A 15228-nucleotide genomic window follows, 5' to 3' on the forward strand; every position below is an offset into this window, starting at 1 on the left:
AATTACTCTGATGTCTTTAAAGAGTATTTGCTTTACAAAAAACATTAAGTTAAATTAAAATATTCTAAAATACTAATCATTTAAAAACCTTAAAAAAATCAAATTTTCAATACAGATGTTGAAGTGGGTGTCACAAAGGAAATACCACCTTTGGTCACTCACTAAGACAGTTAAAATACTAACATTCTGGTTAAGAGTTAAGTGGGCTGACAGTATGAAGGAAATATATCCAGTTAGCATTTCATAATAATAAATACAATTGAATAAAGTACATGAGAAGCGAGAGGAATGCAGAATTTAAAAAGTAAAACTGATCATTGCATGAGATATAAAAATAAACATTTATAAAATAAAAATATGGCAAATGATATTGCTCATTTGCTTAATTATCAAATAAAAAAACACTGTTGTTGTTTTTTTCTTTAAAGCTACCATAAAAACTTTTAAAAACATGAAGCAAAATCACAGGGCAGACAAAAAAACATGTAAGTCAACAAGGCCTAAGCTTTGGATATTGAAACCACCCTCTCTGCAACTGGACTTAAGGCCAGGACCCCATTTTGTTTGCTATTGGCTAAATGAAGGCTTTTTATTCATGCACTTCATCATGGCCATTCAAAGTCCTGTTATTTTGCTTTTCCCAGTTTCTCTGAAGTAACTACCTCCCTTAGGGTTTTGTTTCTTTATCATTCTCCTCAAAGTTAACTCTTAGATACCTTTTGCCCAAATTCCTACAATCCAAAGACTTTCTGAAACTATAGACCCTTCTCAAAATGAAACACCCACATCCACTCTCAAAACTACTCTTAATAACTTCCTGAATATTGCCTGACTTTAAAGTCTATTGGGAAAGATAAGGCAAACTGAAGGCATTTCCCAATGGGAAAAGAATGGATTACGAACTTTTTTCTAGTCACCTACACATTTCTTTCTTAAACAAAAACTGTACTAGAATGCCAAAAACGTCAGATTCATACAGTGAAAAATTATAGGCAGTCAAGTTGAAAGGATATTATATATATATATATATATATATATATATATATATATATATATATGGTGTGTGTGATTGACATTTGTGCTAACTAACTAGTATAGGAAAATAAGCATTTCCATAAGGTTTGAAGTTAAACAAAGATTATTTCTTAAAGAGGAGTTTAAAGGTCTTGTATAAAGGATCAAATGACCATATATCATTAATGATGTGTAGAACTAAATACATGTATAAAGAAGTACTTTATTAATTTTGACTTGATGGTGAATTATCTATTTATTGAGAAGTACATAAAATATTTTTGAGGTTGTCAACAAATATTGCTATGTGTTTTAAGCAAGAGGAAAACTTCGATCTATGACCAGAGAGAATGATGAAAACATCATTTATAAACACTTCTTCCCAATTCCACTTGCCTTGGCTATATAGAAGAATGTAAAAATAAGAGAAGGGATAGAAAGTTTTCATTTTTAGTTGACTTTACACAGACCTGAGTTAGGATATTATAGAATTATTTTTTTCCAATTAATACTAATCAATGGGCAATGCCCAGAGGCTTCAGAAGTCTTGACCTATTGATGAAGCAACAGCAAGAAAGTGTTAGAGAAGGACATCTAGGTCAATTTTCCCTGGAGGGTGTGTATAAGAATCTGCAAAACCTCTATAGTCCTGATAGTCAGAGTAACACATTTCAATTGTTCCAGGTATGGTCTTTTTAAAATACTTTATGGTTGTGATTTTTTTTCTTTTCCTAAAGAGTACAAAAAGCAAAAGGCTCTTTCAATATATCATATACTAATGAACCCCAAAACAACTGTTTCTTACACTCTTCTATTCTGCATTTCTTCCAAACATTGTTTTATTTACCTTGATCATTATCTTCACTAAATTCTAATTGCTAAATAAAGCGTAGTCCCTAGATACCAATATTTCATACCTAAGAAAAAATGGCATTTTATAGATCTCTTAGATATTATATCCATGGAAGTATATGCAGTGTAAAGGTGGTCAATATTGAGAAGCTAGAGTTTCTTGTACTGCCCAAGTGATCAGAAATAACCAAAATATTTTAAATGCATTAAAATTATTTATGGTCAGAAAAACACTTGAGGATAAATCCCAGGAGTACAAACATAGGAGGAAAAAATAAATGTGGAGTGCATTCTGCATCATCCAGTAATATTTGCTACAGTGAGTCCGTTTTCAAGGCAGATTCCTAGGTTTTTACTGCTTATAATGGAAACCTGGGGAAGAGAGAAAAGAAAAAGAAGAAACAACATTAAGAAAAAAAATCTTTGAAAATAAGCAAGGGGGTGGGGGCAGGCGGGGAGAGGTCAAGGGGGGGGGGGAGAAAAAAAAGTGTGAATATATTTGATCTGTAACAATATCTTATGAAAAACCACAGTAGTTTAAATAAGTAGTGTTTACAGATAATTTAATAGTGTTATAATGTAATTCTTAATATTTGATTCATTGCTCAGTGATTTACCATTGTGCAATCAATAAACATAGCTTTATGAAAAAAAATAAAAAATAAAATAAGCAATTTACAGATTCAATGCAATCCCTATCAAAATACCAACGGCATTTTTCACAGAACTAGATCAAAGAATCCTAAAATTTATATGGAACCACAAAATATCCCAAATAGCTGCAGCAAACTCTTAGAGAAAAAGAACAAAGTTAGAGGTAGCATACTACCAGATATCAAACATATTACAGGGCTATAGTAATCAAACCATTATGGTACTGCATAAAAACAGACGAATTGATCAATATAACAGAATAGAGACCCCAGAAATAAATCCATGGCTATATGGTCAATTCCTCTGTAATAGAGGCAAGAATATATATTGTGGTAAAGACAGTCTCTTCAATAAATGGTGTTGGGAGAATTGGACAGATAAATGAAAAAAGAATGAAACAACATCACTTTCTTACACCATATACAAGAATAACTTCAAAATGGATTGATGACTTAAATGTAAGACTGGAGACCATAAAACTCCCAAAAGAAAACATAGGCAGTAAACTCTTTGATACCATTCTTAGCAATATTTTTTTGGATATGTGTCCTTAAGCAAAGGAAACTAAAGAAAAAAATAAACAAATGAGACTACTTCAAAGTAAAAAGGTTTTGCACAATGAAGATAACCATCAACAAAAAGAAAAAGACAACCTACTGAATGAAGAGAAGATCTTTGCCAATGATGCATTTCATAAAGGGTTAACATCCAAAATATATAATATGAAAGTCAAACAACTTAACACCATAAAAACAAATAATCCAATTTAAAAATGGGCAGAGGACCTGAACAGACACTTCTCCAAAGAGGTCATACAGATGGCAAATAGATATCTGAAAAGATGCTCAACATCACTAATCATAAGAGAAATGCAATTTAAAACCACAATGAGATATCACCTCATACACTTGTTAGAATGGCTATCATCAATAAATCATCAAACAAATGTTGGCAAAGAGGGGAAGAAAAGAGAACCCTCATGCACTGTTGGTGGGAATGCAGATTGGTGCAGCCACTATGGAAAATGACATGGAGATTCCTCAAAAAGCTAACTACCGCAGATCGAGCAATTCCATTTTGGGGTATTTATCCAAAGAAACCAAACCATCAATTCGAAAAGATATACATAACCCTATATTCACTGCAGCATTATTTACAATAGTCAAGATATGAAAGCAACCGAAATGTACATCTATAGACAAGTAGATTGAAAAGCCGTAGTACATATATACAGTTCAATAAGAAATCTCGCCATTTGGGACAATATGGGTGGACCTAGAGGGTAATAGGCTAAGTGAAATAAATCTGACAGAGAAAACAAATACTATATGATTTCACTTCTACGTGGAATCTAAAAAAACAAAGTAAAGTAGAAACAAACTCAGAGACCCAGAGAACAAATTGATGATTGCATGATGGGAGGCGGGTTGGGAGATTGGGTGAAAAAGGTAAAGGGATTAAGATGTACAAACTGGCAGTTATAAAAAATAGCCACAAGGATTAAAGTGCAGTATAGGAAATATAGTCAATAATATTTTAATAACTCTTCATAGTGTCAGGTGGGAACTATACTTATTGAGGTGATCACTTAGTAAGTTAAATAAATGTCTAATCACTATGTAGTACACCTGATACTAATATAGCATTGTATGTCAACTATAATTAAAAATACTTTAAAAAGTAAAAAATTATAAATCTTGAAACTCAGTTTTTCTCCCTGCTTGGGCAAAATTATTGATCTTTATGCATTTCAAGTGAATCATATTTTCTTTGTTCTTGATTATAAAATATTTACATAAGGAATCAATGTGGTAGCCTGGCCCATGTGGCTCAGTGGCTGACAGTCAACCTATGAACCCGGAGGTCACAGTTCTATTTGTGGTCAGGTTGCAGTCTTGATCCCCAGTGTGGGGCGAATGCAGGAGGCAGCCGATCAATGTTTTTCTCTCATCATTGATGTTTCTGTCTCTCTCTCCCTCTCCCTTCCTCTCTGAAATCAATAAAAATATTCTTTTTAAAGAAAGAATCAATGTATTGTTTTAATATTATGTACTGAATATATGTCAAGAACAGAAAGACACCCCTTAAAAAGTAATGCAGGTTTATAGTTTAAGGAAAAAAGAAATCATGAGCTACTTCCCATTAAACCAAGGATAGTAAAAAGGCCACCAAAGAATGGGATTGTAATTTATACGTTGTTTTGATAAAGTCCAACTAATCCCATCTTTTAAATAATGTCTTTTGTCTTATTTTCAACATTAGATGATTATCAGAATGGAGGGGTTGGGGACAAAAAAGCTTTAAAAAATACCAATGACTAGCAACATCCCTCCCCTTGAAATTCTGATGTAATTAGTTTGGAGTGGCACCTATACATTGGTATTTTGTAATGACTGCAAAATAAAAAAAAAAAGTTAAAGATGTTTGGGAAAGTTAGATTTGGAAAAGTATAATAAAAACATTACCTAATAAATCTTTGAAGAAATCGTAAGAAATAATAAACATCAATATCTAGCAAGTCAACTGCAATCTGCCTTCAGATATTTTACTTATATGACTCTGACAACACAGATACTATTAAAATCACCTCCATTTTTAGATGAGGAAATTAATGTAAGAAAGTACTTCGTTATCTCATTTTATGACTATCTTAAAAATACACTTTAGTGAATGCATATGCTTTAAAGAACTACATTCAACCCTTTCAACCATTCCTTTCATTTTAAAGATCTGGTCCAACTTAAATCTCATATTCTTTCCTCATTTTCTTTGTCCCATTTTTCTTTTGCATAAATGTTTTATGTGCTAAGTGTATACATGTATGTACTTTTAACTCCAATAACTAGAGTTTTGGGCCGATGGGAATAAAAGCTAAAACAGACAAATCCCAGGAAATCTAAAAGGTGGCCACAGTTACCCTTTAAGAATCTGATGAAAGCAATGAAATCTCTCTGCAGGAGAATGAAAATACATAAGAAAATCTTGATTCAATTTAAGGTGTTTTGTTTCTGTATTTTTAAAAATTATTTTTAATAAATGAAGAATATTATATTGCTCTGCAGAGAGCAAGGATAACTAATTTTTCCACCCTAGTGATCTATAACCCAGCATTTGATTTTTCCACCATAGCACAAGGATTACTTAAAAAAGATCCTACACTTGACCATATATATTTTTCTTACCTTTATGAGAGGACTCTGATTTTGAGAAATGACGTGTGGAATAAGTGTAATCCGAATCCTCAGCATCTGTCATGGTAGGTGGTGGCGGCCTGGAGGAAGGTCTGTATTTAGAGATATTCTAAGCACTGGACTACAATTCTACTTCTCATTGGATCACATGGTAAAAACATTTTTGGTACAAATGCAAAGTCAGAATGTTTGAGAATTCTCACTTTGGTTCCTGGCCAGTTGCATGACCTTGGATAAATTATTTTATCTTGTTGTTCCTTTGTTTTTATGCACATAGTTCAATAAAAATGCGTATTTTTGAATACCAAATATGTGTGAGGCACTGTGCTAAGGACTAGAGAAACAAAGATTAATGTGATGTGACCACTGTCCCTAATGAAAAATTTATTTTGTTTTGGGAGGTTTTACAAAGAAAAAGAGGAAGACAGAAAAGAATAGAAACGAAGAAAGTAATAAAGAAAGATAAGGAAGGACCAGGGAGAGGCGAAGAGAGGGGACATTGTTTAACACACAAAATTTACTGCAAAATTCTTTAATCCACAAGGTGGCAAAGTAGAGCTTAGAGAAGGAAAAGGCAGTCATATATTGGCAACTTTTCAAGTCAAAAGAAAACATTGGAAAAAACATTGGAAAATTTGTACTGCTCTAAACTTTTTATTATTTTAATCATGTAACACAGATTTTTGCAAACATTTGGCTTTAATGAAGATGAAGAATAGAATCTCTTATTTTCCGTTGTTTCCCAAAGGTATACTCAAACGTTGCATTAAAGCATGGAACCACGTAAGGTTAAGATTTGTCAACATATAACCATGTTGTAGGATATTTTGTGAACTAAATATACAATCTGGAAGGCATAAGTAGTCTGAAGTTTGGAAAGTTACAGTTATATAGGTACAATGGGCTCTGTCATATAAAAATAAAGGCAAGTGTTTTCAAATTTCTCACCCTGTCCCCAAATGGTAGGCCTCACCTGTATATTCAGTATCTACAAGAAGTCAGTATGGGATGTAAACATATATACAGTAAGGACTCCACTATGGATTTTATATGAATATATCTCAATTAACTTTTAAGCTAATCCTGCATAGTAGCTATCATACACATATTTTTGAGTTAGATTAGATGAGGTAAATGATCTGTCCAAGTTCACACAACTGTTAAGTGGCAGAGAAGGGCTCAAACTCACTTGGACTTCAAAATCAGTGCTCTTAACCACCATACTATGCTCTGCCACAGAGGTGTGTATTATCAGTGACTGTGTCTTCATTCAAAACTACAGAGAAAAATAAAATACCAAGTAGTATTACCACTATAAAATCCTGTAGTTAAAAGAATTTGGAACTTGAGTTGAAACTTTTTCCAATTACAAAGTGGTATAATTCATTCAGATTGCCAACTGGTCCCCTATTTCTTTAGAAAGAGTAGAAAATCTTGTAACAGACAAAGAAATTGACTTTTGACCAAAAATGCTGTAAGCTCTAAGACTCTGCATCCCCTCTGCTACTATCATTGTTGCACTGAAGTAAACATCTTGACCTAGGCAGATCCACGTTTTTCAGTCCTTGAAACCATTTCTTTCTATACAAATGGCTAAACTTTTCTACTATGACTAATTTTTTTTAATCCATTCCTGAGGACATATTTTTTCTTTATTTTAGAGAAAGAGGAAGGGAAAGAGAGGGAGAGATGAAGGGCGGGATGGAGGGAGGGAGGAAGGAAGCGGGGAGAGAGGGAGACCAGTATGAAAGAGAAACATCGATTGGTTGCCTCCTGTATGCGCCTCAACTGGGCATCAAATCTGAAACCTTTTGGTGTACAGGACAACACTTGAACCAACTGAGCAACCCAGCCAGGAATACCATAATTAATTTTGAAAGAGGAATACACAGATTCTAACCAGAAAGCATGCACTCTAATATTAGTTGCACAGATAGTGCTAAGATAATAGGCTTTAATTTTTAACTGGGAACATACAGGTTACATACAATTCTTCATTTTTGTTTTGTCATATATATATAATCTTTGTGTAAATGATATTTAAAGATAAATGTTCCTCTTAGGTCAAATAAGATTTCAGTTTGAATAGTCTTATGTAACTTTCCACTTATTTATAAGAGCCATTTTTAATACATGTTCATTTGATTCTTTATTCTTACAATATGCCAAATATTTTTAAGAGTGTCTACTACAGTCAAAAAACTTGTTTTCAACTTTAATAAACCTTCTTAATGGCCATTCCTGATTGTTCTACATTATCTGCTATAGTTATTACTGTTCTAAAGAGCCCCTGGACTTTCAAGATGGCAAAATAACCCTAAAGATTTTAATTCACTTGACTAAAAAAAGCATAACAAACCAAATCTAAGGACCTACTGAGAACAGATTAGTTAGCTGTTATTTTACTTGGATATTTTAGGGATGTAAATAAAACTAAACCATGTAGTACTAAAATCTGCTTTAAAAATTGTTTGGCATGTGCTTAACTAAAAGCTACAAGAATAACTTACTTTGCATGATTAAACTACACTACTGTTGCACTAAGAGCTTTACAAACCTGATAAAATTTTCTAAAGGGTATTTATCTTCGGAAGGCCTTGAGTTTAAAAATAGAGGATGGCTTTTAAAGGTCACTAAATACATTCACTTTAAGGAAATTAGCCGAGCAGTTTGTGGGCAATAAAGGGCAACAACAGTGTATGTTTTCAGTGTAATAAATCTTACATTTTAAAAATAAATATATTATTAAAAATCAGGACCAAAATTCAAGGTTCTAATAATTAAAAGTTCTGAAAATGTCACATTTAGTGTTATTGTCTTTTTATATTCCATGTTCTCTACCCCTATTCCAATCATATTTTCTCTTGAAAAGCAACAGAAAGCAATGAAGAAAAAAGAAAAGGTTGCTTCCCCAGAGACCTAGAGGCTGACAACTTGAGGTGGAAAGACAGCAGCTGGTCCATTATTCTGACCTAAGACTGCTTGAGAGAAGTCAGAAAGTACATATCCCACAGCCACAGTCATTTGACCTGCTGGGATTTAGAACTGTCTGCAATGACTCAAGGAGTATTTGCCTAGGATGCTGAGACTCACACAAAAATGAATTTAAGCATGTGTAAATGTCAGGACCCCACCAATGTGATCATGAACCTCAGTAAAAAATTAAAACCTGAGATTTTAGTTAGGAAACAGTTTAACCTCGTCTCTTCTTAGCTGAGGGCATCAGTTCAATGAAGACTAAAGAGGCAAGAACTGGTCCTAACAAAAAGCACATTCTTCCTTTCTATGCCCCAGCTTTGATGAAATTCCCTGTCTTTCTGATTTGATTTGTTCAAACTCAATTTAAAAGACTGGAAACAAAAGTCTGAGAATACCCCGAAAGACTTGATATCACCTCAGATCCTGGATCTCCTCCCCAAAGAACAAATACACCCCTCAGGCAACAACATCTCCTCACTCATGGAAATGTCAGGTCCTCACTCTGCTGTGGGTATCAACTTACCGTGCAGGCCTGTCATTCTTAGAGCGGTGAGGTTCATCACTGTCTTTTGTCTTTGAGTGTGCTGATTTAGCTGTTTTGGGCTGTAAAAAAAGAAAGAAAAAGAAGAACACATCCAGTAAACAAAGAAAGAAAAGGATTAGGTTTAGATAATATCTAAATTATGTCACACTACTCTCCTTTAATGATTTCAGGTTAGTACTTACATTCAATAGAAGAACATAAAATATTTTAAATACAATCACTCAGAGATTAAAACAAACTTATAGTTACAAAGGTATGTTGGAGGCTATCAATGTAGTCAGGTGAGTGGGCTAACTAACCTCAGGTGAACATGCTCCCCTTTGGCTGTGCCTGGCCACCCATTATTAACAGTATAGCTAGCTACACAGCAGACAAGAACTGGAGGGCTCCCACTCTATGGAAACTAGGTTTGTGCTCTTACCCTTATTTCTGAACACCTGACTTAGGGATGAGATTTCCAAGCCAGAAAAGGAAGGCCCATTTCATGGCATTTTTCCCAGAAGGAGAACTGTACCAGTGCCAGTAAAAAAATCTACACAGCACTGAAGTTCTGATACTTGATAGAAATGTGGCCTGCCTCTTACTTTCCTGATGTATAATCCTTAAAAATACCTACTCCTTCACAGTCAGGTTAACAAAGAAACAGAATAACTCCTGGGCAATTATTTGTGGCTTAATTAATGGACAAGCATGTGGGAAGCTTTCTACTAAAAATAAAATAGGTTAGGAAAAATCCTGAATTACAAAGAGGGTAAAAGAGGGAGATAAATAAAAATAATTAACATGGAAATAATCCTGTCACTTGCTTTTAGATTGACAACTGGGTAACTGAGCAACAGGAAATAAAGCCATACTATCATCATGTTTTCTATATCTTCTTTTCCTTAAGGCCAAGAATCAGACAGGACCAGAGACCCAGGGGAGGAATTTGTGAGAGAGAACAGATGGATACACACCCTCATTGCATTCTCTGTCAAGTAAACTCCCTCCCTAGAAAGACTTTGCCAAATGAACTCTCCCCCTCCTCCTTTGTTCTTCCATTATGCTTTCATCAGCCAGCATGACCTTGTATTTGTTAGCTGTCTACAGTCTGTCTCCCTGTCCACATTCTACATTATCGTGAGGAAATATATGACTCTGTCTTTCCCTCTAAGTCCAAAGGATACTTTGCACACAGTAACAAATTTGTAAAGTCCATTAAATTGAATTTGCAACCACCATATACAATTAGATTACTTTATAATAGGATGAACTGAGGTCACTGACTATTTTGCCTCCTAGTTCTGAATTAACAAGGGGAAGGTAACAGCTCAAGCTCATGCTAGGCAGTTCTTGCACTGTGACATAAGCAATGATTGCTGGTGATGTCTGTCATAAGAGGAAGGGAAACAATCTATACTAATAAAAGGGTAATATGCTAATTAGACTGGACATCTTCCGGACGTCCTTCCGGACAAAGCCACGGTGGCGGGGGCCGAGGCAGAGGCGGTTAGGGACAATCAGGCCTGCAGGGGAGAGCAGTTAGGGGGCAAACAGGGCAGCAGGGGAGGGCAGTTAAGAGGGTGATCGGGCCAGCAGGGAAGGGCAGTTAGGGGGCGATTCGGCCAGCAGGGGAGGGCAGTTAGGGGGCAATCGGGCTGGCAGGGGAGGGCAGTTAGGGGGGAATCAGGCTGGCATGGGAGGGCAGTTAGGGGCAATTGGGCCAGCAGGGGAGCAATTAGGGGGCGATCAAGATGGCAGGGGAGCAGTTAGGGGGCGATCAGGCTGGCAGGGGAGCAGTTAGGGGGCATCTGGCAGGCAGGCAGAGGCGGTTAGGGGCAATCAGGCAGGCAGGCAGGCGAGCGGTTAGGAGCCAGCAGTCCCAGATTGCGAGAGGGATGTCCGACTGCGGGATTAGGCCAAAATATCTCCCGAGGGGTCCCGGATTGGAGAGGGTGCAGGCTGAGGGACCCACCCCCCATGTACGAATTCCATGCACCGGGCCTCTAGTGGGTACATAACCAGAAATGAAGCACAATATTAGTAGACTAGAGGTCTGATGCACGGATTCATGCACCAATGGGGTCCCTCTCGCAATCTGAGACCCCTCAGGGGATGTCGGACTGCTGGTTTCAGCCCGATCCCTGCAGGCTTGACCTGCGGGGATCAGGCCACAACCGGCAGTCCAACATCCCCCGAGGGATGTAGCAGTGCATGAAGCAGCAGGTGGCCAGGGAGGAGCCCAAGCTGGGGCCGCTGCGCCACTCCTGTTTATCCAGGCCCCACTGTGTCTGCTGTCACTGCTCAGTAGCGCTGCTGCAGAGGCGGGAGAGGCTCCCGCTGCTGCCGCTGCACTCGTCAGCCGTGAGCCCAGCTTCTGGCTGAGCAGCGCTCCTGCTGTGGGAGCACACTGACCACCAGAGGACAGCTCCTGCATTGATCGTCTGACCCCTAGTGGTCAGTGCGCATCATAGCGACTGGTCGTAATGGTTGCTTAGGCTTTTATATAGATAGATAGGGAAAGAACAGAGATGAAGAAAAGGCCATCTGAAAGCACATGAAAACGCTCTGCTCTCCTGTAAAGTAAGTATAGTAAAACTAAGATTGCTCATGACCAGAGGGCACTCGCACTTTGGTTGGTCTTAAAATGAATGAAATGAGTTTTTCAATCTTAGCAGTAGCTTTTTAAATAGTTACTTTCAAGAATTTAGTATGATTTTTTATAGTAAAATAACTTTCACAAGTCAGATGCACATGTGATACAGATAATCTGTTTACCTAAATATATTTGCAGAGCTTACCCTAAAAGAAGAGTCCCCTTCACAGTTCTAATTTAACTTCTCATTTAAAAAACAAACAGACAAAAAACAGACCCTACCTTCCAATCGGGGTCAAGTTTTCGTTTATCCAATGACGATTTCTCCTTGGCTTTCTTGTAAGCTTTCTTTTCTTCAGCCATTAAAAGTCTAGCAATTTCCTAAACAAATCGAGTCCATACTGTCATTGATTACGGAGTTGCAGGTAGAAAATTACTTTCCAAAGAATATTGGCTAAACAAAGTCATTAACTACCATGAACTCACCTCGTCCTGAGCCACCTGAGCTGCTCTCAGATCCACCTGGGTAGCCTATAGTACAGAAAATACAAACAAAAAAATTTAATTGGATTCTATGCTGTCCATTTTTTTAAATCCTACATAAAAACAAACTGGTATTTAAAACTTGCCATTAACATCTTTCAAGTTGGTAAGCGTTGGTATACATTTGCCAGCTAGAGCAGGGTCTATTTTTAACCAAATTCTGCAGCAGATTCTTAGAGAATTATCAGAACTCAATAATGGAGAGAGATGGGTATAAAATTCTATTGCTAACACTTGCTCAGTAAATAAAACTATACACTCTAATCCTGTTGTTTTGATTTTTTCCACTGATAATAAAAAGGGTATTAGCTTCTTAACTGATAAAGGATTATAATGCCTATTATATAATCTCAAGAATGACTCAATTAACAAAAAACCTTATTCACCTGAACTTCTGCATTAAAATTTACTCACCAAAATTTCTTCTTCCTGCAGTTTTCTGGCAATTTCAGCATCATACCATTCCTGATTTCTGGGGGTAACTCGCGACGGAGTAGAGACTGATTCTTTCATGCCCCTCGGCTTCATTCCTAGAAAAAACTCAATACAGTAAGGCAACCACATTTGTTTTCTAAATATTTGCAAAATTTAAGGTAAAAACAAAAAACAAACAAAAAAACACAATCTTTACCTTAAAGTTTACCTTTCTTTGCTATCTAACACTGACAATACTGCTGCCACTCCAAAATTCAGTGCAGGGTGCACTGGAAATAATTTTTCCCCTAAAACATGGAAGTGGTGATGCAGACAATCCACACAAAGTTACCCAACCAACACTGCCTGGTAAAACCTCCCCCCTCACATAGTTTCTTCAAGAATAGGAAATCAGGCAAGAAACTGTGAGGCTTTTGCAAAACAGAAAGTAAAAAAAAAAAAAAAAAAAAAAAAGACTCTAGCCCGGTTTGGCTCAGTGGATAGAGTATCGGACTGTGGACTGAAGGGTCCCAGGTTTGATTCCAGTCAAGGGCACATGTCTGGGTTGTGGGTTGGATCCCCAGTGGGGTGGGGGGTATGCAGGAGGCAGCTGATCGATGATTCTCATCATTGATGTTTTTCTCTCTTTCTCTCTCACCCTTCCTCTCTGAAATCTATAAGAATGCATTAAAAAAACCAACCTCTTAAATTAAAAAAAAATTAAGTCAATGAAATAAAGAGAATTTAGAGGAAAGAAAAGTACAGCTGAGGTTTTAATGAGGCTAAACTGTCAAGACTGAAGGAAATGAGAGGCTTCCTTCTATTTGCCCCAGCCTTGCACTCCTTCCCTCCGAAATCTGGATTAAACCAGATTAACTATCTGAAATAGTGACTTCAGTAAATGGACTGCTGACAGTAGCAAGAAAATACACTCTTAACTGCCTATTTCTTTATATCAGTGATTCTCAACCATGGCTGTGTACTAGAATCACTTGTGGTGCTTTAAAGAAACATAAAAACTTGACCCAAATCCCAGGGATTCCAATTTAAGTAGCCTGGAGAGATCTTGCCTTTAGTATTTTGTTTTTAAAAAATCTTTAACAGTTGATTCTTATTCGCAATTAGCATTAGAACTATCAGTTTAGTATATTATGTCCATCAAAATAACCACACATTAAAATGGTTTTTAGCAAAATGCCTCACCACACTTGATTTGCTTGCTTTAAACGAAAAAAGAAAAAAGGAAAGACAAGAAAATACAACTAAATTCTGGGCAGATGAAGAGAGTTTAAGTTTTCTGGTGAAGCCTTTCTTAGTAAAGCTTTGAACCTAGCTTTGCGGTAAATCCTAAAGCCACAGACTCATCTGCCCTTCCCACACAAAATAAGACTATTAAACATGGTTTTCTTAGCTTCAGGCCAATTAGTACATGATTGCCCAGAAGAGAATCCACTTCAACTTCCCATTGTTTCTAGAGCTACGGACTCTTATCCAGGTGGGCCTGGTTTTAATCCAGATTTCTGAGTGGTTTGGGACAATCACAAAACAGTAGCACACTCCCAAGAGTGGACCATATTTAAGTGGAATATAAACCTCCCTGAGTTATGATTAGTGTGGTCATAGCTAGAAAGGAATATTTTAGATAAAATAAATACAATTATATAAGGAAGTTCGTATTGAGCAGTCAGTGGACAAGGTAGATTGCTGTATCATATTCCTATCTATAGAAAAATGACACATTGAGCAGCCCAAGGCCTAGTTGAGGACAATAGGAAAGACTACCCTTATGCCTTGCCCCTTCAATTTTGCCATCCATATTGAAAGAAACAATATAGTGGGATATATTCAACTTTGTCCATTATTATGCCTCTGACTCTACATCACAGAATTAACTGAGAAAATGTTTTAATATCTATCAAAGACACTTGGAAGGTATTCAAATGCAATAGTCTTCATTGGCTTGACACTTTGAGAAGACTGTAACCTCTTGGCAGTTAAAGAGAGAATGATACATAGATCAATGGAACAGAATAGAAAGCCCAGAAAAAAAAAACAAAAAAAACAAACAAACCTTTAACGTATGATCATTTACAACAAATGAACCAAAAATATATAAGAGGGAAAGAACAGTCTCTTCAATAAATGGTATTGAGAAAAACTAGACAGCCACATGCAAAAGAATGAAACTGGACCACTATCTTGCACCATATGCAAATATTAGCTCAAAATGGATTAAATAATTAAGCATAAGACCCAAAACCATAAAACTCCTAGGCAAAACATAGCCAGTCAGATCCTTAACATTGATCTTGGAGATGATTTTTTGGTTTTGACACCAAAAGCAAAGGCAACAAAAGAAAAAATACCAAGTGGAACCAATCACTCTAAAAAGCTTCCACAAAGCAAAAGAAACCATTAACAAACCAATAACAACCTACTAAATGGAAGAAAGTATTTGCAAA

At 36.4% G+C, this 15228-nt stretch overlaps 1 protein-coding gene across 3 annotated transcripts in view; it reads right to left on the reverse strand.

The window, feature by feature from the left end:
• Positions 1 to 1217: 1217 nt before the first annotated feature.
• The window catches only part of CCDC50 (coiled-coil domain containing 50), a 76640-nt gene continuing 62629 nt past the window's right edge, over positions 1218 to 15228 (reverse strand). The window contains exons 6-11 of one of the 3 annotated variants that reach the window (XM_080652458.1): positions 12767 to 12882; positions 12296 to 12340; positions 12092 to 12190; positions 9214 to 9293; positions 5703 to 5791; positions 1218 to 2238 (exon numbers count right to left, since the gene is read on the reverse strand). In XM_080652458.1, coding sequence (XP_080508584.1) covers positions 2219 to 2238; positions 5703 to 5791; positions 9214 to 9293; positions 12092 to 12190; positions 12296 to 12340; positions 12767 to 12882 — 449 coding nt within the window. In that variant the 3' untranslated portion in view covers positions 1218 to 2218. Of the gene's footprint in view, positions 2239 to 5702; positions 5804 to 9213; positions 9294 to 12091; positions 12191 to 12295; positions 12341 to 12766; positions 12883 to 15228 lie in introns of all 3 variants that reach the window. The other 2 variants (XM_080652457.1, XM_080652456.1) reach the window with 2 other exon arrangements.

The sequence above is a fragment of the Plecotus auritus genome (assembly GCF_963455305.1).
Source record: "Plecotus auritus genome assembly, chromosome: 2".
NCBI classification, from domain to species: domain Eukaryota; kingdom Metazoa; phylum Chordata; class Mammalia; order Chiroptera; family Vespertilionidae; genus Plecotus; species Plecotus auritus.